The following is a 26,159-nucleotide window of genomic DNA, read 5'->3' on the forward strand; positions in this document are numbered from 1 at the left end:
TCTGTTTGCTGGTACCCGCCGAACCACCAAGAGTGGCCGGAACGAAAGCCAAGGAGCAGCCGCTCCTTCCCGCCCGCAAAAGCCACCAGCCCGAGAGGCCGCCTGCGCCCTGCTCACCGGCACCTGCCAAACCCAACCGAGCCCAGTGGGCACGAACATGGAGCATGACATGTCCCTGGCGGCAGTGCCTTTAGGAGTCAACCTGTTCGGGAGTTTAATGCTCAAGTCAACTTTTTCCACCCAAGTTCACCGCGACCCCCCTCCGGCGGTCTCCGTGGGTAACGGAGCTAGCGAGGAGAGAGGGGATGAGAGCCTCCATAGCTCTCCCGGGGAAGTAGCCGGAGTGTCCCGCCACTGGGGTCCTGCCACACAGAGGGCACAGCCCGCCTGCTGAGCAAGCCGAGAGTACAAGGGGCAGCACGGGTGACAGCCCCAACACGCACACCGCGCCGCCGCCCCTAGACGCGCGGCGCCCTCGGCGCACGAGGTTTACCGCTGACGCGCGCCCTCTAGCCCCGCCCACCGCTTACTCCCATTGGCTGCCCGAGTGAAGCCACGCCTCGGGCCCGCGGTGGGCGGGGCAGCGGCCCCTGGGGCTGTCACGTGACGCTCGGGCCCGTTCCCGCCGCCCTCGGCCGCGCCGGGATCCGGAAGCGCGCGGGCAGTTCCGGGATTCCGGGGCTCGCGCGGCGGCACCGGGGTGCGGCTCCCGCCTCAGCTCCTCTGCCTTCAATGGCGCACATCACCATTAATCAGTATTTGCAGCAAGTAAGCAAGGTTTTTTTCATTTTTTTTTAAATTAGTCTATGGGCCCTGTTTGAGTATGCGGGTGTGTTTTCCTTTGCTGTAAATGTGGTGCCTCGGTTAAGAAATAAATCAACGGAGGATGAGTGGGGAAATATATTTCTTCAGTGTGCGTGAGGCACGCACCGTCCCAGTGCCGAGGATGTACAACTGGAATGCCTGAGAGGTGTGGAGGTTTCTGAGGTAATTTCTGTGTAAGAACCGGCACGGAGAGCTGTGTGTGTGTCCAGGAGCAAGGGCAGCCCAGGATTCGAGGGATACGGGGCTCGGAGATGCGCAGAAATGCGGACACAGCTTCTGCCGTGGAGGATGGAGGGGCAGGAGCGCGGCCGCAGGGGTTCCAGCTGGATGGGGCCGTCAGTGACGAGCTTTGGCGGCTCCGCTCTGCACGGTTCTTGCTGGACCTTCGCATTCTCGTCGCTGTTACCGTCTTACTTCATCGGGCATTAGTTAAGGCACAAAAAGAAAGTAATTCGGTTTTAGTCTCCAAAAATGGAGCATCTGAGATCTCCCAGGACAGCAGTCTGCTCTGAAAAGTCCACGTTTTGTTCGGTTGACACTCCATTGAACATCCAAGATAGTTTTTCATCTTGCAAACGTAAAATTACATCTTCTTTTGCCTGAAATAAAAGCTAAACACAAATTTCTGAAGGAGTTTAAAAAGTTGATTTTTCCTTTTTTGTTGCTATTTTAGTCTATGGGTTTTTTTCCCATTTGTTATGAGCTTTCCATACATCAAAAAGATTTTTTTTTTCGTATTGGGACACAAACATATGACAAAGCACAAGCAATGTGAAGGAAACTCTTAAGAAGCAATACTTAAAACTGTCTCCATAACTGAATAAATTTCCACCTTGGTAATAATAACCTGTCCAAGCAGACAATTTTTACAAGGAGTAATCTTTAGCAGAAAGTAGGATTAAACCATTCTTCCACAGAATATAACATTTAGAGTCTTAGTAGGTTTCAAAAGCATTGGATGCAGATAGAATATCAGTCTAATATCAGACATTGCCTTTGGAATGATATTTACATGTTAAATCTCTGTGTCTTCATTTTAAAGCATTTCTCAAATATTGCATCCTTGCATTTGTGTTTGATGCCTGTAAATCCAACTGGAATTGTAAAAAACTTAACCAAATCTAGCTCCCAACTGCTGTTTTACAATGCTAAACCCATGGACATATGTATGCTTGCATCCTACAAATAAGGAAAAAAACACAATGGTGTTCTCTCTACCTGCTCCCTGAGACCTTTTTGGACAGCAGGTATATTGGAAATACAAAATTATTTATTCAGTTTTAAGCCTTTGAAAACTTGCATTTGATTGGATATTAATATGCATAAACAGTGGTAACTAGGGGGTGGCTTCTGTAGTTGTATAAATATGTTGTGTGCCTGTTGCTGGATTTTATTCTGTAATGTGACTGTTTGCTTTGGTAGGTACAAGAAGCCATTGAGACCAGAGATGGTACATTTTGTGCAGAATTAGTGTCATTTAAACATCCACATGTTGCAAACCCAAGACTACAGGTGAGGATGTGTTCTTTGACCTTTTGTTTTACTTTGAGTTTTCCCAGCTCTAGGTGTGGGTTCCTTTCCATTGGAGAGAAACCTCAGAAATCTGTTTCACAGGCTGAGGTAGGATCCCCATGTAGGTTTGCTTCCCTTTTCTTTTTACAAGGATACTATATATAATTTTTATTTTCTGGTTGGTTCTTGTTGTTCTGTTTTGAATTGTTTTCTGGATAGATACAGTTTTGAATGTCCTTTTGGACCAGGTCTGCATCAGTTATTAGCATAGCACCATGGAAAGCACCATAGACAAAAAAGCTGTGGGTGGTAAGGGCTTGGTGTTTGTGTGTTTTGGATGCTTTTATTTAAGGCTGGCTCTGTTCAGGTTCTGGAGACAGAATGCACACTAGTAATTCATTACACTGGATATGATTGTTAATGTAATTTAAAGTTCTGGTAGATGCATACTAGAGGTCCCTTCCAACCCCAGCAAATCTGTGAGAACTGCCATGACAAAATATGCATGGGATGTTCTGTTTCTGGTGCATTGGATGTTCCTGTAATGTTTTATTGATTTATTCTACACTTAGCTTCCATCTCCAGAGGAGAAGTGTCAACAAGTTTTGGAATCACCGTATGATGAAATGTTTGCAGCCCACTTGAGGTAAAGATGGGCCTGGAATGTAAAGTCAGTTGTGAGGTGTTCAGCAGGGATGGGGAAGGATATCCTTAAGTTTACTCTCCTGTTTTAAAGGGCTTACACCTGAAAACTTGGTGTTTATTACTCTTATAAATAATGCTAGAATTGCCGGAAATAAAGACTTTCTTTCTCCTCTCCACATAAAGTTTGCTCTGTGTACCTGACTATCATCTGTGTGTGGCCATTGGCACAGCTTTGGTGTCAGTGCTTGCTGTTTCCCCTCTGCATACTAGCTGCACAAGAATTTAGAGTGAAATAAGTGAGGGAAATAAATATTTTTAAAAGGGAATTTTAATCATAAAAGTACTCTTAAGAGAGCTTAGTATCTAATTCTGTAAGGCTTTTACTAAATAATTTTCTGCATCTAGTCTCTCTCAACAGTCTTGCATTTTTAAAATTTAATCCTGGTGACAGTTTCAATAAACATTAGTTTATATAAAACAAATGCTATTCATCTCTAGCATCTGTTTTCTACAATTATCAAGCTTAGTGCTCTATTAAAATACTTGTAGCAGTTTTTTAGGAATGCTTCTAGTCATATTCCTTTGTGCCATAAATAAATTGAAAAACTTCTTGCCTGGTAGGACACAAAAATAAGAATTTCATTTATGTATATTTTCTGTTGCACTAATGCACCTTTTCTTTGACAGGTGTACTTACGCTGTTGCAAACCATGACTTTGTAGAAGCATACAAATGCCAAACAGTTATTGTCCAATATCCTTTTCCATAAATCTTGCATATTGTTTTCAGATTAATTTCTTGTAGAATAAGTTCTCTTTATGGTTTTTAAAAATCTAATGAAATGTGGTCTGCTTCCCAATACACTTCAGTTGTTTAGGTTTCTAAGCAAGGAAATCCAGATACATTCTTCTTCCAGCAAGGAAATCCAGATACATTCTTCTTCCAGCTTTCTATAGGGCTAAGAAGGAATGTTTTACTTGGCTCTAAAACAGAATATTAATTTCTCCCAGAATATAGGAGAGTCTCAAATCATTATAACATTTTTGTACGTGGCTGGAGGGCAAGATAATGATAAAGAAGCTTCTATCTTATCTCTGGCCAGTGTTTCTTACTGGTGCTGCCAGTCAAAGTTGAATGCATGGCTGTGCTCATGTTCTTCCATGCTGCAACTCACCTCCTCAACTTCTTGATGATGTTTTGATTTCTAGTCTTTCTTGAAGTCATATATGGTACCACTGAACAGCTGTTTCTCAAATGTGTGCTTCATTTCATGGCATTTTAAATTTTCCTAAATACAATACATCTTTCCTGCGAGCATTTCAGGCACATAAAGAAGAAAATTGGTGAGTACATGGTAGAAAGCTACTAGAAAATAGCCTCATCTTTTCCTAGTATAATACCATTGGAGTCAAACTAAAATTATACCTATAGTTTTATTTATCCCCAGAGATGCTAAAATCAAGCCTTAATTGGCTTTGTTGCCTGGTTGAGTTTTCATGTCCAAAGTGTGGAATCTAAACATCTGAGCTTAATTACATGGAATGGTCCATATCTAAATACATGAAGGATTTGTTCAAAGAGAAGTGGAATTTTATTACAGCCACAATAAAAAAGACTAAAAATAATTTTTGTAGTGTAGGATTTCTGAAATGCTGAGATCTTGAAGAACTGTCCTTTTAAGAAGTGCATTCTTCACTTAAAGATTAATATATACTTTTCTAATTGTATGACCAGCTAACAACAGCAACAAAAAAACCCTCTTGTTTCTCGTGTCTTATTGCTTGATTTGCACCTACTTAGTATACTATGTTTTTCTTTTCCAGGGCCTTACCTATTATGTATTCTGTAGCCCTTGATCTTCGAATTTTTGCTAATAATGTAAGTAGATCTGATTAACTGCCTCATTACTTTTATCTGTTTGGTATTTCCACAATAGAAATATTTTTACACAGTCTAATTTTGCTCAGTTCTCTTTAACTCATTGTTTAGGATTTTGTTGGCATGCTAAATTTATCCAATCCTATTGAAAAGTGAGGTTGCACAATCTGTCCACCTCCTATTGGAAGATGGAACTAGAGGAGTTCTGAGGACCTGAATGCAACTCCCAGCAGTTGCTTAGAACTTATGAAGGGATAAATATTTTCTTTGTTGAGTAGCATGTGGTGTAAGTCACTATTTCCATGTTATCCCTGAGATTTGGTGGCAACTGGAGGTGTCACAGACAACCAAGCTGATCTAACCATTCACCAGATCTGAAGAGGGAACTTTCTGCTCCCCTTTTCCAGATGTGTGCACCACTTCTGATGCTCTTTGGAGCCCTTGGTGAGCCCGTACAACTGCTGACATGCTAATAATCCCCAAATTTACATTATTTTACTCAGGCTGGTGAATTGAAGTAGCTCTTGTAGGGATCTGTTGAGAACTTGTAGGCCAAGTTAAGTGGCAGAGTTGTGGTTTTGTTCCTAGTCACTTCATCTGAAGAGTTGAAGCTAGAGTTCAAGTGAGGTTAGGGTTTGACAGTATCCAGTATTTTCAGTGTTCATCCCCTCATCACTCTCTTGTGCCCACTTACCCACAAAACCACATGTGGAATGCTTGCACAGGGAGTATTTTTGTGTGTGTGACTGCTCTGCAACAAGTCTCAATTCTCAGTTTAAATGAGGGAAATCCATGTCTCTTAGATGCATGAGAAAGGGTAGTGTTGAATCAGTCATGCTGGAAGTGTTTGAACTCCATCTTCTAACCTTAGTGTATTCAGAGGATCTGGTTTCAGAGAAGACTTCTGCAGCAGGATGCATTTCCATTTCTTTTATTTATGTTTCAGCTAGTGAGAATGCAAACACTATAATAAAGCTTTTTAGAATGCACATAATAAATATCTACCTGCTGGATTTTTTTCTGTTGAAGTTCCGCATCAGTCAATGTGTGGATCTTTCCCATATATTGACAACTGAATTATTCTTTTTTCCTCTTGCTGCTGTAACATATGTTTTATCTTTCTTCTGGAAGTCTCAGGTCCCAGAAGTGTGTGTCAGTACTGGAAACTGTTGAATATGGTTTAAAAATAACATCTAGTCTTTGTGGCTGTGGAGAGAAACTAAATTATAAATACTAAGACTCAAAGTCCATAATTTTTTCCCGGCTCTTGGCCTTTGTACACTTGAGTTGAAGTGTTAATGCTCCAATTCAGGTGTTAAACCTGAATTTGGGTTTCTGAGAGCTGCATTAAATTGAGTGATACTAAAGGTAATAATCAGTGCTGTCTTCCTTCTCTACATTGGGCCTGGTGCATGTCCAGAGCCTCTCTGAGTATTTTCTTTTGTTCTGGGAGCTTGACTGCCTTCTAGATTTGGGAGACAGCAGCCATGACAGATCTCTTGCTATAATACTTCATAAAATGCTGAATTTAAAAACTAAACTTTGCAACCCAGTGAACCATAATGTCGAATTGCATATTGTTTCTTGCTAGGCAGATCAACAGCTTGTGAAGAAGGGGAAAAGCAAAGTGGGTGACATGTTGGAAAAAGCAGCAGAGCTTCTGATGGGCTGCTTTCGAGTCTGTGCCAGTGACACGTAAGTGAAGGACCCTCTGCTCCACTAGTCAATTATTAAGAACTTAATGAACTTTGCTTTAGATTTTCCTACATACTTAGACCATATCTAGGTCTTAGAATTAACACTTCTGAGATTTGTCTCTTTTCATTTATTGTCTTAATCTCTTGACTATTAACTGCAGAGGGAGAGCCCTCACTTTAGGTTTAGCATTCCTAGCAGGTATTGTTGGGAGGGACTGATTATGTATGTCCCTGTTTCTTAGGAATGGTGATTAATGCTTCTGTGCCCTGTTAGTTGTGAAGTTTGCTCCATTAGAATTAATTAGATGGAAAAGAGGTGGCTCTGGTTTCCAGTGTTAGCAATTTTAACACTTCTGAAGTAGAAAAAATGCTTTTTTTGGGGGTCTTTCTTTGATTTCAGGTAATATAAGCCACTGCTGTGCTTGTGTATGTTATCTGCAGACTGGAGTGAGGACCCTATGCAGATGAATAATATTCTGTATGACATCTTTTCATTATGATGAGAAAATATATAGAAGAGCAACACCTATGTTTACCCTAAAATGCTATGGAGTGAATATCTATGGAATGAATTTGCTGTGAGGACAAAGTCATTATTTTCTTACAATGTTCATACTAGCAAGTTTTTTCTTTTTCCTTATGGCAGTCGAGCAGGCATCGAAGACTCAAAAAAGTGGGGCATGTTGTTTCTTGTGAATCAGCTGTTCAAAATTTATTTTAAGGTAGGTACAAGTCTGGTAAGCTGTGTTTTGTATTTCATATTCTAAGTTAAATCCATCCTGTTTTTATATGATACCATCTATCTACATGCTGATTAAAAATGCTATTTTTTTTTCAACAGATCAACAAGCTCCATCTCTGTAAGCCCTTAATTAGAGCAATTGACAGCTCAAATCTGAAGGATGAGTACAGTATGGCACAGAGAGTTACATACAAATACTATGTTGGACGCAAGGCCATGTTTGACAGCGACTTTAAGCAAGGTACTGTGTGCCAGAAAGGCACATTTAAAGTCTTGCTGCTTGGCATGAAATCTTGCTGAAGTGTGTGTGTGTGGCTCAGAATTGCACTGATCAAAGGAAAAGTCATGCTGAAAGGTCCAAGGCCCACAGGCTGACTCAAAGATGAGGTTGCATGACACTTCTAATTGTAGTGTATGCCCAGCTTTAAAATATTTGTGTCAGTGAAGTTCCCTACAGTCTTATGCATTATGTGTGTGCATTACAAAATGAGCGAGCATCCAAAAGAATAGGTTTGTAAAGTTTGGCAAAGGAGCCTTCAACTCTCCAAGTTGTTGTATGCCACATAGGAAATATTCAGCAAACTGTAGTTTCTCGATCCATTGATTTTGGAAGATGTACAAAGTGCATTTCCTAGATTTCTAATAGATTTCACTAACAGAAATGCTTCTAGAGCTAAGGGGTACAGCTTCATCACTAACTGCAGCCCTCAACCAACATCTGTTCTGGAGCTGGCTCTGTTACTCCAAACTGTGTTCTGCCTTTCAGGCTTATAATTTTCTCTCGAAGCTGCTGAGAGAGTTTCATGCTATTACGCTGTGTGGTCTCACTGGCATATTTCTGCAGCTCAGGAGATGTGGGCATTGCATTCAGCTTTCATCTCTTGAAGAACCTAATCTCAGTTTAGGGGATAGAGTGTATTACCAGCACTTCTTAGATTCTCTGCTTCTGTAATAGGAGCACAATAATATTACTGAAATTAGCTTAAAAATCCAATATTACTTGTAACTGTAATGTCTGACATGAAGATCTTGACAAGTTTTCTTTGACTTTCTGAAGGAGAACTTACCTTTCTAGTAATATTTTTTGTGAATCTCCAACTTCATGTATTTTAAATGACATGATTCTTTTTTATACGATTTCAAATGTTATGTCTTCAAGAGAGATGGACATTGAGCACAGAATTTGGGTTACAGCTTTAATCCATTTTTGTGTTGATTCGTGTTACTTGTGCTTGCAGCTGAGGAGTATCTGTCATTTGCCTTTGAGCACTGTCATCGATCAAGCCAGAAGAACAAAAGAATGATTTTGATCTACCTGCTGCCAGTAAAAATGTTGTTGGTGAGTAGATACTACTTTCCTGAATAAGGGGAAGGGGGTACACATGCAGACTGTAAAACTGATGCTCAGTATTTTCTTGGTTTTCCCATAGTGGAATCCAGAAGCTATTTTACCCCTGTAAGAGCCAGCATATGCACACCTTGTTATGTGAGGGCAAAAAGCGTTGAGTTGTCTTTTACAGCAACATGGGAAAGGAGATAGCAGGGGAGATAACACAGCCAAACAAAAAAACTACCACCAAACAAAACCAATCTGGCCCTCCTTTCCCCCTACCTTTCTCCCACCCCTCCTAAGTGTGCAACCTGATCTTACTGCTTTATTGAAGGTATATTTGAATTTTTTGGAGAAGCACTCCACAGTGTGACTTCTGTCTTGTAGCAGAACGCCTCTGCTGATCAGTTGCACACAAAAGCCATGGAAGGTGTGAATTCACTAGAACAAATTTGTCTGCCTATTTCAACTGGTGGAAGAAAGGAGGGTTTGCAAACAGATGGCTGAGGATCGTTGAGAGGGGTTTGCCACAACTGCAGCCTGTCTTTGGCTTTTTTATTTGTACCTCATACATTTTCCCATTCAAGGCCATGTCAGAAGGGTCATGAGGCAGAGCATTTTGGTTCTGAAAAGTCAGTGAAGTCTTGTTATTATTTGATCATTTCATATTTCTGTTAAAATAATTAAGCACATATTTCTTGTTCCTGTCCTTTCCCATGTGCTGTGCTAACATTTGTGTATCCCTGAATTAGTGGATTATGCTGAGTGTTAATTCATTGTGACTGAGGTGACAGGAACGAGATATTAGAGTTTCCTGTTCTGGCCCTGTTCCCAAAGTTACCCATGTAGATTGTTATCACCTGCCTTTATTGAGTTGCCATTTTCCGCCTTTCACCTGACCTGTTTATGACTTCCCTGCTTTTTTCTTTCAGTGCTCCCTTTCCAATCCCTTGGTGTGTCAAGTGGGTAAAGGGGGGAGTATAGTGGGTATGATAATCGGCTTCTGTTTTCCTTGTTTTATTTGTTGACTTTCTTAGTGGTTGTTTTCAGATCAATCAGTGGTAGGGTTGATAAAGGAAAACTGATTAACAATCTTCCTAAAAGTTTTGTCCCAGTCCTGACTGGGTGCTTTAAACTGGTTGGTCTGTTAGTGCCTAGAATTAATGTGGCTTTTCTAAAGCAGTTTTAGTGTACAAGAGGCATTAAAGAAACTAGATAAAGGTCATTGTATTTACAGTTGCTATTTTAAATCAGAGCCCAAACATTAACTTCAAACTACTAAAATAGCTTGAGTGTTGGGTTTTTTGTCCCTAACAGCTCTCAGTAAACCTGCAGCTCAGTTCTGCTCTCAGCTAATCCTTCATCCGGGAAAGGAGTTAGCAACAGCGTAGCATGATGTAACTAAATTTAAAGTCTGACCAAGTCAATGTGCATTCTGATCTTTGCTGTGCAGGGGATAAAAGATAAAGTTTCTTTTTGAGTCTATAGATGGTTCAGTCTTACCTGATCTAACAATAAAAATTAATTTTGTTTCTTTAAATTTAACCTTTCTCTCCCTTTTTTTTTTTTGGGGGGGGGGCATGGTGATGGTGTTTGTTTTTTGAGAGGACATTTTTATTTCTGCATGGAGGCATAGAGAAGAAAAAAGTCTGTTACAGGCTGTGATAACACTTGACAAGGCTGAAGCACTGCTCATATTCCTTTGGAAGTGCTTGGGATTCCTGCAGTTCTTCTGTTTGTAGATTAAATGATACAACTGTGACATAAAATTTGAATCTGCCAAGGCCTCGTGTCACAGGATCTTGATTCTACAAGTTTGATAGTTGCTCCCTAACATTAAGTATTAATTGTCCCTAAATCATGATAAATCAGTAGTTATTGTGAGTTGTGCTACGAGGTGTTTGAGAGGGACGAGGGGGTTGTCTTGCAAATACTTTTATTCACTTGTATTCTGTAGGGAAAAAAAGTGGTTAAAAATTCTTTTTTTCTCTTAACAAATTTTTTTTAGCTAGATTTTTTTTTACTAGATTCTATTTAAAATGTATTTAACTTTACCCTGGAAAACTTGGACACCATTTATTTTTCAGGGCCATATGCCAACAGTTCAGCTCTTAAAAAAGTATGACCTTATGCAGTTTGCTGAAGTAACAAAGTCTGTGAGGTATGATGCTTGCTTTTCTGCTTTGTGTTCAAAAAGTATTAAGTAAAAAGTGTTTCTTTGGGGTGATTGAGGAAGGCAGGGGAGGCATATTCCTACCAAGTCACACTTTCTTTTCTCACTGGTGTCAGACCTTCTCACTTTTTCATTTCTTTATCCTTGCAGTGAAGGAAATCTTCTCCTTCTGAATGATGCTCTAACAAAGCATGAGACCTTCTTTATTCGATGTGGAATCTTTCTTATCCTTGAGAAGCTGAAAATCATCACATACAGAAATCTCTTCAAGAAAGTGTAAGCATAACAAAAATTACATTTTTGCAAAAGCAGATTTAATAGGATTTCACCTGGGACTGGGGTAGAATTGTATATGCTCCTTAGTTCTCTCTGAGGGAGCTGACTTCCTTTTAAGGTGAATTCATTGTAGAAAGACCATTTTTCTAAGAAACAGAATTTTAAAGTGATTATTTCTCAATAACATATTTTTCCTATTTTTCTTTCAGATATTTACTGCTCAAAACTCATCAGCTATCTCTAGATGCTTTTCTGATTGCTCTGAAATTCATGCAAGTAGATGATGTTGATATTGATGAAGTCCAGTGTATTTTAGCTAACCTCATATATTTGGTAAGTGCTCACCACTTATTGTCTAGTGCTTCCACACTTCTGACAGTGAAAAATATTAGACAAAGAATAACAGTTTATGACAAAAAACTCATCAGTAATCCCAGGTTTTCTTGTGGGTTTTTTTGAGACTTCTGCTCAAAGTGAAATGTTTTCATTTGCCCTGAGGACTTCCTCTAGTTCCTGCCTATTTTTGCAGGAATCAGTTAAAATTGTAGTTGAATTTCACATTGCAAATTCAATACTGACATTTCTGTGTATGCAGAAACATTAATTTAAAAATAGAAGCCTTTCAGGTGGCACCAGAAAGATTTGTTCTGCATTTGAAGTAGGAGACTCTTGGTCTTCTCAAATTGGAAAAAAACAGAGCCAGACTTCTTTGGTTCTGTTCCACATTTTGTCTTTTACTCTAAGTGAATCTCAACTGCTTATGAATGGATAAAAGCTTGAAATCTAAATACATGTATTACATCATAGGTTGTGAAGCATCACTGTAGTGTCAGCAAGAAAATTAACCACTACTCTGTTTCTGAAACATTATTTGATGTGATCTAGGTTACTGGGAGATTTTTTTCACTGTTACAACACTATGTGTGAAAGAAAAGTTACTATGTCATTTAGTTTATTAGGTATGGAATACTAATTGATTAAAATCCTCATTTTAAAGTGAGCAAGAATGAATTTAGAAACACTTCTGTCGAGATCTGTCTCTTGGAGGCAGTGTAAGCAGACCCATGGGGGGCCCTGGCAAGAGGCTCTCAGTCTGACAGCACCCTCAGTGCATAAACAGGGTGGTGGCTCCTGCTTTGTGCTGGCTCTCCAAGGTGACCCAGTTACCTAAACTGGACCCTCATGGATATTGAAGTACAGTAGTGCAGTGGTGAGTGAGCATAAACAGCTCTGCTATGGGTAGCTTGTAGGTGTTTGCTTGGGTTGTAGGGATTGTGTTACCAGCTCTAGGTCCTAACATGCTTTTTTCTTCTTCTGCCAGGGTCACATTAAAGGCTACATATCCCATCAGCATCAGAAGCTTGTGGTCAGCAAGCAGAACCCATTTCCTCCACTGTCAACAGTGTGTTGCTGAGTACTGCATCTTAGCCATGCAAATACTCCTCAGATACTCAGCTTGCCCAGTGGAACTGCTCCCAGTGACCCCAAGAACACTGTCAATGGCCTGGTTCACGTCCAGGACTGTAATACCAGGAACGGTTTGTGGCTCCTTTCCCAGAATGGCCAAGGCTGCCAGGGTTACAAAGTGCATTGACATGAAATGTTGACTTTGAAATGGTAGTTTCCACAGGCTTTATAGATCATTCAAAGTATCTCATGAAGAAATAAAGCAAAGCATTCCAAATTCCTTCCCAACTACTTAAAAGCTTTTATAAAGTACTTCATGTTACTATTTCTGTGTTTATCCTTCAGAGAGAAGTATCAGCCTTTGTTACTCGTGTTAATCCATTCTGCAGAGTGGAAGTAATGTTTTCCTACATGGTTTCCAATTTTTTTAAGTCTCAATAATTTTGCTGGTATTAAATACTCTCTTCAAACTGTCTCTGAAAAATACAGAAGTGTTTGACACCAAAAGCTTTACTGTGTCAGTAATACTTATGGGTTTTGAGTATATGTGGTTGGTGCCTACAGATGGCTTTGGGATTTTTTTTAATTCTGGTCATATTTTGTTTAATTTTTGTTATGATGAACAAAATCTCATTTAGCTAAAGTATCCATACTCTGTTTTATTTTGCTTTTGGGGAAAACACTTCCACTGAATCCAGTATTTTAAGTGTTAATATCCAGGGGTTGGTTTGTTTGTTTGGGGGTGGTACAATATAACTTTGTCCAGACTGATGAGATTTTAGTTTGGGGGTTTTAAATTATTTTTAAAACAAATAAAACACTTATTTTTTGTTGTCTTTGACAGCTGGGTTTTATTTTACCCTCTAACTGATATGGGCATCATTCATAAGGGTAAACATAAATTCCATGTATGAGGGGAAGCACTTTTTAGTGTGATGAAAATGTCAAGTGCTACCTCAACAAAGACATTTAAAAGCTTGAAAATCCCCATGTCTTTTAAGTTTTACTTGTATAAATCCTGAAATAAGAATATAAATTTGCTTAATCAAACCTCAGGGTACTAGCAACATTTGAAATCACAGAAAAATATTCAACATGTTTTGAAGTTTAGGATGAACAGTTCTAGGAAATTTAAAATTAAATCAGTTTTTAGTTCAATAACTAGGTTGCTGTATCATGACTCACAGTACTGTGTGTCAGCAGAAGGAAAGACAAATAGGCTTTTCTGTACAAACTAGAGTTAAGTACATGTCATTGTTGCAGCTTCCATTGCTGCAAATAGTAGTAGAGTCAAATGGGGGTACTGGCTGCATCCATGTGTTTCCTTGCAATGATTAGGAGGGGCTTGGTGCTTGAGAGTTGGTTGTGTTTGTGCCTTACTTTATTTTTTGTTTAACCCATACCATATACCTTGCAGTGTTGGTGAAAAGCATTGTTTCCCAGTCAGTGTCTTCCAGCGGCCAGGATCCCAGGATACCAGTCAGAAACCACGTGCCCTTGTACTCAGTAACCAAAAAGCTTCCTCCAACCAGATGTTTGTCTACAGCCTCCTGTAGGTGCCCACAGAACTGCCTGTTTGTGAGGCTGATGTTGAGTATTTGCTTGCAGTCCTCAGCAGGCAGGTATGAAACCTGCAGCTCTTCGCCTTGAAGTTCATCACCCGCCATTCTCCAGCCGCTGACTGTAGCAGCCAGTTTTGGAATTAAAACGTGTTCTGCAAAGTCTCTCTCAGGGGTGCACACAGGAAGGTGGGAGCTGTCACACTCAACATGCTCTTGAAGTTGTAGTAATGCAATGTTGTTCTCACCAGTGTCTTCCTCATACCGGATGTGAATGTGCTTCTCCCTAATTTGCATTATCTTCCCACTTCCACTTGTTCCATTAGGCCCTGTGGAGCAATGACATTTGACTGCTCTTAGGAATAGTTTATCAGAGACCTGAAAGCTGCATGCAGGCTCCTGGTCATGCTGAGAAACACGTGCAGCAGAGGAGCTAAAGGCACGCTTCCTCTGCAGTAAAGGGAAACAAGCAATGATACACTGGCAGCTTTTTAATGCTGGTAGGAGCACAAATATTTTCAGCAGTAAGGATGAATATCCAGCACTGATGTGGATTTTGGCATGAAACAAGTCACCACTCAATCCACCATGTTTAGCTGATGTCTGTGTGCTGAGTTCTGAGCTGTGTCTGAGCTGTGCTCAAGAGGCACTTACCTCTGCTTGCCTTGTAAAGGGGAATGTGGGGTAGTTGTAGTTCTAGCTCAGATACTCGACTGAGATGCTTAAATGAAATAAAATCATGTTTGTTTCCTTTAACAATATTTTTATGCAGCAAGAAGTTTAGTAAGCTTTTTTAAAATTTAGCTTGTCAATACTGAAATGTACTGCAGCAATAAAAAATGTTGGATCACCTACCACCACCAACCCTGATTTGAAAATGGCTGTGGAGAAGGGCACACTCTGCTGTGGTCAACACGAAGTTACTTTTTAGCAACACTCCTCCACAGAATCCTTTCCCTTCTGGGTTTAGCAGCAGTACCTAAGAAAATGCAAAAAAAAACCTCCAATAGATAACACTATCCATGTGAGGATAAAATGATGGGTTTGATGAATTGCTAGGAATACCTGCCAAGGAAATCGCTCATCACTTTTCTTCCTGGTTTCACATATTAAGTTATCACTGTCTTGAAGTCTGCCACATGCACATGCATCTAACAAATGATTAAAAGAAAAACATCAAAACTTCATGCTGTATATTTCAAGATAGCTAATACCTGCATTTGCCTACTGTTCCACCTAGACTTTGGGGTTCTGCTTTTGTGCAAAGGAAAAGGAGAATGACAATATCTCAGCTGGTGAAAATTGGAAGAATTTGTTTGGTAATTGTAGTCATAATAGTTCAGCAATGGGCTGAACGTGTTCACTGTGTTAGGCTTGCAGGGACCAGGTTTTACTGTGCTTCATTTCACTAATGAAATGGGGCTTCCTCTCCAGCCAACTGTTAGCACATCTTGTTTTTTCATCTTTGTATCCTGTATTCAAAATTGTGTCAAATACCTGAGAGCTGGGGCCCAGTCTGGACAAGGTAAATCCTGGGTTTTCCTTGTTACAGCTGCCACTCTAGGGACATGCATGCCTTTCTCATCTGGTTCAAACAACACACATACTTTTTTATTGGCTCACCCAGTTATCTCCATTTGTCACACTTCCATTTGGATTGGGTTTGGGTCACACACACTGGATCCTTTTCAGGTGAAGCTAAACCACAGGGCACCTTCCAGGTGCACACATGCCATGGTCTCACAGCTGACTGGTGCTTAGTCCACAGGACTGAACTTGGCCAGTTAGATGTAAAGCCCACTTGAAGTGTGCACTGAGTGTGGACATCAGTCTTTCACTGCCAAAAACATGGCTCTACAGCTGAACTCCTATTTGGCTGCCCCACTTGTGCTCATACGGGCACAGGTCTAAATATACTTCTGTGGTTTTAGTAGACCTGCTTTGTAAGGGGATGAAATTGAATGAGATACCTGAGACTGAAGAACTAAAAAGGGCTACTGTTTCAAGCTAATTAATATGGCAGCAAATGTTTCCCTTCATTTATTAGACAATTGGTCACCTGATAGGAATCAGCTGAATCTCATTCCCAAGCAAACATGTATTCAGCAGAATTACTCTTTACCAAACACAGGAGTGGAAAACCTGGTCCAGGGAGTGATATGTAGGGTGGTGCAAGTCCTCTCTGCTGATTCATACTTAAATGTTCTGATCAAATAGCCCTTCTTTTACCATTACTTTGGCATCTCAGGTGGTGGTCCCTAGATTCCTTTTTCTACCCAGTAATATTGCTTTAGGCTCAAAGCAGGCTGATCCCGTCTGTTAGATGGTGGCCTGCCCACCCAGCCCTGAGCAGGTGCCCCCCTTTACCTCCGTGCTCACACCTACCTAATGCAATGCACTGTTTTTTATCCTTCCCAAGCTTGTAGCCATCAGCACAGGAACAGCGGTAGGAATCTCTTCCTGGATAGCAGAAGTGGTCACATCCTACCTTTGCTTGGTGGTGACATTCATTTTTAGCTAAACAGAGCAAGCAGAGAAAAAACATGGAGTATTCTTTCATCGCTTGAGTCCTCTGTGTTTTATTTTTTATGCACTTTGTGCAGATGTGGGCTGGGACTGCTTGGTCGTATTTACCACTGGGATTTTCCCCCCTTGTTAAGCAGAACTTGGAGAGAGCTGAGTCTCTGCAGCATTCACAGACTCAATGCAAACTGTGCTCCCCCCCTGCACCTCCCTGCAGCAGACACTGCACCTCTGAGTTCTGGGAAAGGGTGCCATGGGTTTTTAAACAACACACCAAGTATGTGCAGCAAGGGGAACTGTTGTACCTTATGAACACAAGTATTGTTTGAGGAAGAAGGCAGCTAAGGTTTCTGGTTTTGACAAAAACCCGAAGCTCTCATTTTTCACAATTGTTTGATTTTGCACACATCAGCTACCAAAGATAAGAAAAAAGAAAGGGAGTATGAACTTCAAAACATGCTTGACTTTCCATAGCTAAGCAAGCACTTAAACTGTTAGCACAAAGCAACTGTTATTTGATCTAGCTAATAGGTAGCAAAAAATCCTGTATAACATGGCTGCCTAAGGCTCTGAGATGATCTAGTTCCCAGCACTGGTCCAAGCTGTGTCACCTTCTGTGCTCCCCAGAAGCTGTTCACAGTCACACCCCTTATACACAGAACCACCCTGCCTTGCTGCAGCCAGGGCGTCTCCCACCCCAGGGGACCTCTGAACCAGCAGAAATCCTGATGTCAGGGCTGGAAAGTAGAACCTGGCAGATATAAAAATGTAGGATCTGGCCCAGGGTTTTCTTGTGCCGGAACACATCTGTTTTACTTTATGCTTCTCACTACCACTAGAAACAGTTTGTTTTCTGGCGTCCTTCTGTCCTGAGGGACTGTCTTGTGGGGGTGTGTGGCCTCAGAAGCACCAGGAAAGCCACCCTGGCACTGCAGCCTTGTTCCTTCAGGCCACACACCTGGGACCACAGCAGGACAAGCAGCCAGGCAGCACAGATGGCAGTGGCAGGGCTGGCTTTGGGGTGTACCCATGACATGGTTTGGTTTCAGCTCTTTTGCTGCAACCCCGGAGAAGGAAGGCTCAGGGCACAGGGACTACCCATGGAACCTCAGGATTCCATAATGTTTTGCAGGCAGGCAGCACACATCACCCCTGCTCTGCCAGAGCTGTGTGTTTTACCCAAAACCACGGTAAGTGGCACCATGGGAGAGCTGGGTATGGTTTCATGGGGGCACCCTGTGACAAGATGAGGTGGGGCTTCTCAGAAGGGGCAATGCCTTACCAAAAGCACAGTTCTCTCCCTCGTAGCCCTCAGCACAGGTGCAGGTGTAGCCACGGATGCTGTCCTCACACACACCATTGTGCTGGCAGGGGCTTGAGGAGCACCTCCTGCCACCTGAAGAAATGGAGAGGGAGGAGTCACCACCAGCACAGATCCCAAATTACACAGCCCCCATCCCAGCACATGAGCTGTTCAGAGAAGTGTTGTGAGAGCAGTTTGGAAGGAAATGGGCTAAGTGCCACTAAACTGCTCCTCAGGGGTAATTTTAGCTCAAATCTGCTGCCAGAGGTGCTCTTGCAGCCCCTGTCAGAGAGGCTGGGAGTTGCCCAGAGGCAGAGCCTCCTTCTGGAGGATGGATGCTCTGATTCAGGGAAAAGGACTGAGTCACAGTTCCTGCTTTTTTACGAATGTGATATAAGACTGGTGTTTTAGGTCTCCCATGTTAGATTGATATGTACTGGATAGAAAAAGCTGGCATCAAAATTACAGAGTAAGTGTAAGGCAAGAAACATCAAAACAGGAGGAAATATAACTTTTATATACCTGCACAATTATCATGCAGCAGCTCAGACACTAGCAAGCTTGCTCTTTCTGCTGAACTGAACATTGAAACAAGAGGCTGTCCTCACTGGGAGTGAAGCACCAGGCAGAGCTGCCAGTTTCCTTTCAAGCTGCCCACAGGAATGACTCCTAAGCAGTTTGAAAACATGATCCAAGTAACAACTACTTAATTTAGACATAGGCTATCAGTAAGCAAGCCAAGAGAGCCTAAACTGGGACATGCTGTCCAAACTTTCTAAAAATTAACACCTCGTCAGAGAGGTTAATTCAGTCAGCAAGCTGCCCTACCTGATTTCGGGAATGGAGAAGTGAAAACTCTGCCAGCTGCTGGGAAAAAACCCACCAATCATCATCTGCTTAGGCTATGGGCACTATGTCTTTGAGTGTTAGATGTACTAAAATACTGGCTGAAAGAGTCACCACCTTCAACCCATCTGCAGTCAAATGCCACCAGCATATCCAAGTACAATGTAGGCCTCCAGAGAGCATTTTTGGGTGAATTGGGGGAATCTCACCTGCACAGCTGAGCAGGCGGAATTGAGGAGCTGAAGCTAGGGAGGGGTTACCCCTGCAGCCTGAAGCAGTTAGATGGATTCAAGCTTCTGAAATCTTTGCTGGAAAGAAAATAAATCCAGCACCTAGCTTTCTTAAAGGAGGAAAGAGAAGATTCAAAGAAGTATAGAGAAATTTGCCTGATTCCTGTTACTGGCAAGCTATGATTAAACTGTAATCACACAGCAATATAAAAAGGAGGGTAGTAAAAACCAATATACATTTTTCAACATCAAAATAATTAAACCATTTACATCTAATCATATATAGATAAGGGACCTAGGGGGAATCAGTGAACATGATAAAATAGAAATGTCTCAAATGACTTTGCCATTCAGTGAGCAGACTGCTATATGGCTTGCACAGAACTTTTGGAAAGTGATGTTCAAAGGGAGATTGGTAATAGTGAAGTTTATACTGTTGATAAAAGAGGGTCAGGGACAAGTGTGACCTCAGGCAAAGCGCCCTGACAGCAGACATCCAGCAAACTGCCACTAGATCAGTTTTGACTTGAAGGGACAAAACAGTGCAGAACAGAGCTGGTGGGTGACCCAGCAGTTAGGTGGGTGCTCAACCTTTCCTCTTGTATTCACAATGCAGATTTTATCCACTGCACCCTGGACTTTCAGTGGAAAGCAACACAGATACCAGAGGTCTAGAAAATGAGATTATTGGAAGACAGGATGAAAAAATGTGTTTGTTTAGTGAGGAGGAAAAAGCCACTTTTCAAAGGCAACACTCCAAAATGTCAGAGAAGACATCACAGAGAGGGAAACACACACTGCTGTTCTTTAGGAAGAAGACAGAGCATATGGCTTTTAACTACAGCAAGAAAGCCACCCCTGAGTCTGAAGTCAGTAATGTGTCCTGATTGAGGCCAAGCTTGAACTGACCATTCTGAACTGGTTTCCCTTCTCTCATCCTAGGCTAGAGAGGAAGCCTGCATGACATGCTTAGTAAATGACTCAAATTAGAAATTAATCCCACCCTCACAAAAGTAATAAAATGCCAGATATTTAGCATCATTCTTCATAACCTTTATAGCACTGATGGGATTCTTCTATGCAATGGTTCCCAGGACTCAATGACTTAGTGGCTTGTGCAGAAAGTTATTACTGACTGCTGGTTTTGCCACCTCCTTTTCCACTCTTTAAACCCAAGATTAGAAATTAATAATAGCTAAGTTAAAAACAAGAGAAAAACTTGGGATGAAGCATGCAGAAAAAAAAGGAGGGAAATAGGGCACAGTCACCATGAGCTGATGGCACAGGCTTCCTGCTCAGGTGGCATTTAGTTACATCAGGCCCTCAGCTTCTAGAGATTTGTTTCTCACCTTGGCACCTGACAGGGAATGATGCAATCCCACTGTGCAGAGTTTGCAGACAGCTCAGTAGCTTTTAACATCTATTTGTCTTGCCCAGGTTTTAGTGCTAATTCTGTACTTGGGAGATTTTGCTGGTAGAACTGTGCTGCTCTATTGTATCAGCAAAACATACTTTCTCATGTCCCAGGCTGTTTCAGATTCAGGAAAAGAAGTAGCCTATTTACTATGATAACCTTTACTCATCTTCTGCTTTTATTGTTTTTGCAGATTCTGGTTTACTACAGACATGACAAAGAGAGACTGATTGTTTCTCATAGAATAAACTCTTAGAAAACCAGTATTAGACTGAATCATAATGTTCATAATGTGACAGTACTATGAAGGAGAGAAATCAAGAGGCCAGCTTACCGTAGTAGACTTCCCAAAATATTTTCTGTGTGGAAAAAAAAAGGAAATTAGATTTTAATTCCCAAGTAATGTAATATGTAATAAATATTTTGCTAAACCCAAAAACATGTTATTAGAGAATATATACAGTGGTTTAATGTTTACAGAATTGCACAACTATAATGTGCTGCTAGCAAATATACACACAAGAAGGGAGGGGCTTTGCCTGCTGCTTACTTTGCTGTTTCTTAAGAAGCTGTACAGGAAAATAAACACTTCACAGGCCAGAGAGAAACAGCTGGATCCTTTAGCAATGCAGGTCCCTGAAAAAACCAGTTGGCTATTGTCTCTCTGGTGTGCAGCAGCCTGGGAAGTGACCCCATCCTGTCCCATCCCACTTGGCCCCTGGCAGGTGCTGCTGGATGCAGAGTGGTCAGCACAGAGCAGAGCTGTGGGCACCACTGCTGGTCACCCCCACCCTGGGCCCTGCATCTCCCTGGGTACTGCAGATGACCCTGGACTGCTTTCCCCAAAGCCACACCTCTGCCCACCTCCTTTCCCCAAAGCACCACGGCTGCCCATGGGCAGCCCTACAGCTGTTTCCTCTGCTTTCCCTGCAAACAAAACTCCATCCAGGTTCCCATTAAAGGGCACAGCATCCATCTGTATAAGTCTGGAGAGCCCCTGGTGCAAAGGAATTTGCAGCTACTCACCAAGTGAGCCTGTCTCTATAGGCCCCACTAATTGCTGGTGTATTGACTCCCTCTGTCCCAATCATAAAATCACAGAATTATTTGAGTTAGAAGGGACCTTAAAAATCATCTAGTTCCAATCTCCTGCAGTGGGCAGGAACATTTTCACTAGACCCGGTTGCTCAAAGGCCCATCCAGCCTGGCCTTGAATACTTCCAGGGATGGGGTATCCACAGCTTCTCTGGACAACCTTTTCCAGTGCCGCATACAACTCTAACTCCTATCATTTATTTCCCATGCTGCATGCATTTGCATAAAGGCATCTGAATTGGGCCCTGATGGGCTGGAGTGGCTGGAATTCCTTTGTGCTGCCCTCCAGGTGCTCTTCTGCTGACCAATACCCCTTTGCCCCTCCTGGTCCCTAAGGGATGCTGAAGCTGTATTTCTGTGAGTGGGCACGATGGGACAGCAGCCACGTGATTTACTAATACAAGGAGCATGACACATCATTTTCTGGAGAGGACAATATCAGAGCTGACCTCCTCATTTCCATTTTGACCATGGACAACACCTGCTTGCTACCTGCTGAGATGGCAAATCAAAGATTTCACACAGAGAGAAACCCAAACAAATGGAGCAGTCTCGTGTTTCACAAGTAAAGGATCGTGGCAGCAGTCTTTATTGTGCATGCAGGGAAACAAAATACTTACAAGCATTTCATCATTTTCAAATACTTCTCTTGCTTCTTCATGTGTACATCTCTCTTCTAGGCATTCTCTTTCCAAGCTGCCTTGAAGGATCTCCTCCAGAAGGATGGAACTGGCACGTCTCTGTCTCTTGATAACACTGTTTGCATCATGAGCTGATATAAATACTGGAACATTGTATGACAAAACACTAATATAAGTATTTAGATTAATTTCCTTATATACTTTTACCTTTCTTTTTAAGATGAATAATCTTGGCTGATTTGGGGTTTCAGCCATATTAAACTTACATGCTTAAAGAGCTCTACTGTCTTAGCCCAAATTCAGCTGAGGAGTTGAGACCTTTTACTTCTGGGGAATGCCTGACTTGCTCCCAAGCAGTGGGAATTTGGGAATTTGAAACCCTTCCTGGCAAATTCTTTTACTGCACGAGACATACAGAACAGAGTGTGGTGGCACAGCCAGGGAAAGGGGGAAAACATTATTATAAAAGGCAAAGGCTATTTTGTGAGACTGCACAGGGGTCTCAGATGCATTGGTAGAAGTGGATATTAGTGGTATTATGATGGTGGATCCAGACTGATGCTCTTCAGTCTTAGTTCATGGCAATTTTTTTTTGTCCAGAAGCAAAGCCATGACATGGCTGAGTTCTCAATCAATTCTCTTTTAAGGGGAATAAATAAAAACTTCCCCTCAGCAATGCTCATAGTTAAGAGGGCTATATCCCATACCACTGTTTATGTGGAAGACACTGGTTTCTCCTCTTCTTTACTCAGATCTGAAAGATTACAGTGTCTTTCACATATATGGGATATAGCCCTCTTAACTATGAGCTTCATAACTTCATAACATAACATTAAGTAAAAATCTACTCTTCCTCTCACTGGTTGTTGCTCTGAGTGTAGAAATTTTTTTCTGCTCTTCCCAGGAGCCAGCCTGTTCTGGGAGCCCTGCAGCAACATTGCCATTGCATGCCAATGGGTTTATCCTTCCTCTTGTCCAGGGCTGGGAAGCAGGGTCACCCTGTCCAGAGCAACAACCAGTGAGAGGAAGAGTGGATTTTTACCTAATGTTGTGTTATGAAGTTATGAAGTTCTGAAGCTCATAGTTAAGAGCTGTTCATGTGGAAGACACTGTAATCTTTCAGATTTGAGTAAAGAGGAGGAGAAACCAGTTAACAGATCTTAAAACTACTCTTTGCTAATGACACCTCCATCAAAAGCTGCCTGCTGGCTGGGCAGCTGGTGCCACCCTGGAGCCTCATCTTCCACATGAAGCAATGTGTGACCGTGTGTGTCAGCACGTTTGTCAGTTCTTCTGTCCTTGGAAAGTAAATGTGTTGGGGCAGGGAATATTCAGGGTTTTGTTCTCTTTTATACAGTGTTTGGGGACCCAACACTGCTGGTTGAAGTAATCAATAATCATAGAATTAGAAAAGGTGAGAGCAATAGCAAAATTATTCCAACACTGTGTACAGATATTTAGTTATCTTTTTAAAGGATATCCCATAAGCAACTGTCTTGCACATGATATTAAAAAAAGGAAAGCTTCATGACTCTGTTCTGCATTTTAAATGTTGCCTGAACCCCAGCACATATTTCTGCCGTGCAGTGGCAGCACAGCTGGCAGTGAACTTCTGCTGCAGGGTATTTTGACTTTCTTGAGAGAACACCATTTTTTCTTCCTTGACTGGCTCCTCCTTATTTTTGACAGACCATGGAGCATTAATACAGAAACATAAATTTCTCTGAGCTAAAATGAGCATGCTTATTGGCCTCTTCCACAGGACTCTCTCATTTTTATTTCAGCAGCAACTAGAAATATAAAACAAAATTCACTTTAATATCTGGGGCACTCCAGGGTATTACCCTGGCATAAATGATGGTACTTCAAAACTGCATTGACCCATTAGCTTACAGCAGTTTTTGCTTAGCTGCATGAAATAAACAGCAGAAATTTAAAGAAAAAAGGAACAGACTGTTTTCATTGATTTCACTCTGTGCTACAAAGTAAACATTATACAAGGTAAAAAATTACTGGTGTTTTTAGAAAAGCAGCAGCACAAATCAGAACCAAAGGTGCAACAAAACAAAAGCCATACCTGCCTGCTCTGTCTGAAGGAAAAGGGCAGAGAGAAGGAAGAATATTATCCAAGAGCACCTTGCCATTGTTACCCTCTGAGACTACTGGTGCCTGCCTGCATTCCTGCAGCTCTTGTGGGGAATGGTTACAGGAGAGATGTTGGAGTTTAAAGTCCAGCTGCTCATGAGAAAACAAAACCTCTAAGGGCAAATCACATCTGCAATGTCAACACATGGGGAAAAAAACCCAAAAAACAAACCCAAAGCAAACCAAAGAAAACAACGCCTCGCTCAGTAGCACAACAGCACCCTTCCCTCCGTGCCCTGGCTGACTGTGGGGCCCTTTGCCAGTGCCACTGGGAGCTGCTCTGAGATTTGGATGTTTCTCCCATGCCCCAGCACTCACTGTAACACAGTGTGGGTGGAGAAGAACAGCACGAGTGTTTCTTTGTGCCACAGCAAAGCACAGGCTGGGCAATGACCTCAGGGACCATTTACATGATGTGGCCCTTTTGTACATTGTCCCCACAAAACATGTACGAAGGCTGAGCTGCAGTGGGCAAATCCCACCAGCTTTGGAGCAACCAAGCCCACAAACATGTTTTTCTCCCCCTAGGGATGCATCTGAATGGATATGGCATTTTTCCTTTTTGCTCTTTGGTTCGTAATGCCCAGGCATGAAGGAGAGCATGGAAAACTTTCCTGATGTCAGGATTCTGGTCAACCAGAGACGCACAGGCAGATGGAGTCTGTGAAAGGAGGTGTAGGTATGGAGAGGACAGAAACACTCCCTGGGCTGCTGAGATATGCACCCTGTGGGCAGGGTGACCCTGCTTCCCAGCCCTGGACAAGAGGAAGGATAAACCCATTGGCATGCAATGGCAGCGTTGCTGCAGGGCTCCCAGAACAGGCTGGCTCCTGGGAAGAGCAGAAAACCATTTCTACACTCAGGGCAACAACCAGTGAGAGGAAGAGTGGATTTTTTCTTAATGTTATATTATGAAGTTATGAACCGAGACTATTCCGTGTTTTCATATCATAAATCCCCAGCTATTATTTGAGTATGCAGATCTTTTAATAAAGTATGGTTGACCTAAACATCCATGGGTAAATTCACAAATAAAACTGCACTTTCCATCAACTGCACCTTTGGAAACAAGCTTCAGTGAGTATTGAGGCCAATGAGGGAAACAAACCACATCCCTCACCAAGGCCAGTCCCTACCAACCCAGGGCTGATGTTACAGCTCACATCACAAGCCACAATACCTGTAGCAAATAATCAACCTGCCCTTTAAAACTCCATTGTGGGAGGGTTTTCCTGCAGTTTCCGCAGGACTGTTGTTCCAGAGGTTCACTTGGAGTTAAAACTCTTCTAATACCATGCTTAATTTTATTTACAGCCAGTTCATGACCTTATGTATTTGTTTTGCCCTCCTTGGTATTTCTGCAGAACTAATTAAGACAGCCTCCCATCCTCTGGTTAACTGAGTGTCCATCTCTCCTCAGTAAATGAGCTCTCCATGCTCTCCTCAGTCCCCTGAGGCCACCAAGCCCCACTGTACCTCTCCCAGCCAGAGCTTTCTTGGCTAGGAAAGGGAGAGCTGTTGCCAGTGGTCATATTTGGTGGGTGCTGGGGGCCCAGACAGCACCTGCTGTGCCCAGGAGTTGCTGTGGAGGCTCACCTCTCCCCCCTTGCCTTGCTTTGCAGCAGCTGTATTGCTTTTCCACGCTCCTCTGGCTGTCCATCCCCACGGGAGCACCTGCCAGTGAGGCTGCTGCTGTAGTCCCCCAGTGGCCTGGGACCTTCTTGTGACAATGAATATCATCCCATGCATACACAGCACAGCCAGTCTGGCTCCCTTTGGCATGAAAAATATATCACCACTTGATGTCAGCACAGGACTTTGCAGAACCCAGCACAAAAATGTGGATCCACAGATTGTTTTTTTTTTTTTAAGATACTGTTTACATTTCACAAACCTAAACCTATGTCAACTAAGGAAC

General features: G+C 42.1%; 2 protein-coding genes across 4 annotated transcripts; one reads left to right on the top strand and one right to left on the bottom strand.

Annotated features, from left to right (window-relative positions):
* Positions 1-600: 600 nt before the first annotated feature.
* On the top strand, positions 601-13,012 carry PCID2 (PCI domain containing 2). Of its 2 annotated transcripts, none has more exons than XM_009085463.4 (14): positions 601-768; positions 2,248-2,337; positions 2,910-2,983; positions 3,670-3,735; positions 4,284-4,325; positions 4,806-4,860; positions 6,452-6,555; positions 7,204-7,279; positions 7,399-7,540; positions 8,538-8,638; positions 10,717-10,790; positions 10,953-11,078; positions 11,288-11,411; positions 12,400-13,012. In XM_009085463.4, the coding sequence occupies exons 1-14, from the start codon at positions 733-735 to the stop codon at positions 12,490-12,492; spliced, it is 1,203 nt and encodes a 400-aa protein (XP_009083711.1). In that variant the 5' UTR covers positions 601-732; the 3' UTR covers positions 12,493-13,012. The 2 variants fall into 2 exon arrangements, with proteins under 2 accessions (XP_009083711.1, XP_050830731.1); XM_050974774.1 differs by lacking the exon at positions 601-768 and adding an exon at positions 796-987.
* Positions 11,095-24,351, bottom strand: PROZ (protein Z, vitamin K dependent plasma glycoprotein). 2 transcript variants are annotated; one of them, XM_030234592.2, is made up of 9 exons: positions 24,174-24,351; positions 22,076-22,239; positions 20,695-20,719; positions 17,850-17,963; positions 16,430-16,561; positions 15,110-15,195; positions 14,900-15,023; positions 13,896-14,373; positions 11,095-11,224 (listed from the first exon to the last, which is right to left on the bottom strand). In XM_030234592.2, the coding sequence occupies exons 1-9, from the start codon at positions 24,238-24,240 to the stop codon at positions 11,203-11,205; spliced, it is 1,212 nt and encodes a 403-aa protein (XP_030090452.1). In that variant the 5' UTR covers positions 24,241-24,351; the 3' UTR covers positions 11,095-11,202. The 2 variants fall into 2 exon arrangements, with proteins under 2 accessions (XP_030090452.1, XP_009083712.2); XM_009085464.3 differs by lacking the exon at positions 11,095-11,224 and having other exon boundaries at positions 13,125-14,373; positions 24,174-24,347.
* Positions 24,352-26,159: the final 1,808 nt, after the last annotated feature.

The sequence above is a fragment of the Serinus canaria genome, chromosome 1 (assembly GCF_022539315.1).
Source record: "Serinus canaria isolate serCan28SL12 chromosome 1, serCan2020, whole genome shotgun sequence".
In the NCBI taxonomy this organism is placed as follows: Eukaryota; Metazoa; Chordata; class Aves; order Passeriformes; family Fringillidae; genus Serinus; species Serinus canaria.

Bases quoted from the DNA above. Each gene is read 5' to 3' on its own strand.
- PCID2 (XM_009085463.4), top strand. From the start codon at position 733: ATGGCGCACATCACCATTAATCAGTATTTGCAGCAA. The intron at 7,541-8,537 runs GTACTGTGTGCC...TTGTGCTTGCAG, and splicing joins TGACAGCGACTTTAAGCAAG to CTGAGGAGTATCTGTCATTT. The intron at 11,412-12,399 runs GTAAGTGCTCAC...TTCTTCTGCCAG, and splicing joins TAGCTAACCTCATATATTTG to GGTCACATTAAAGGCTACAT.
- PROZ (XM_009085464.3), bottom strand. From the start codon at position 24,240: ATGGCAAGGTGCTCTTGGATAATATTCTTCCTTCTCTCTGCCCTTTTC. The intron at 16,562-17,849 runs GTAAGGCATTGC...TGCTCTGTTTAG, and splicing joins GGGAGAGAACTGTGCTTTTG to CTAAAAATGAATGTCACCAC. The intron at 14,374-14,899 runs GTAGGTGATCCA...ATTGCTCCACAG, and splicing joins TCAAATCAGGGTTGGTGGTG to GGCCTAATGGAACAAGTGGA.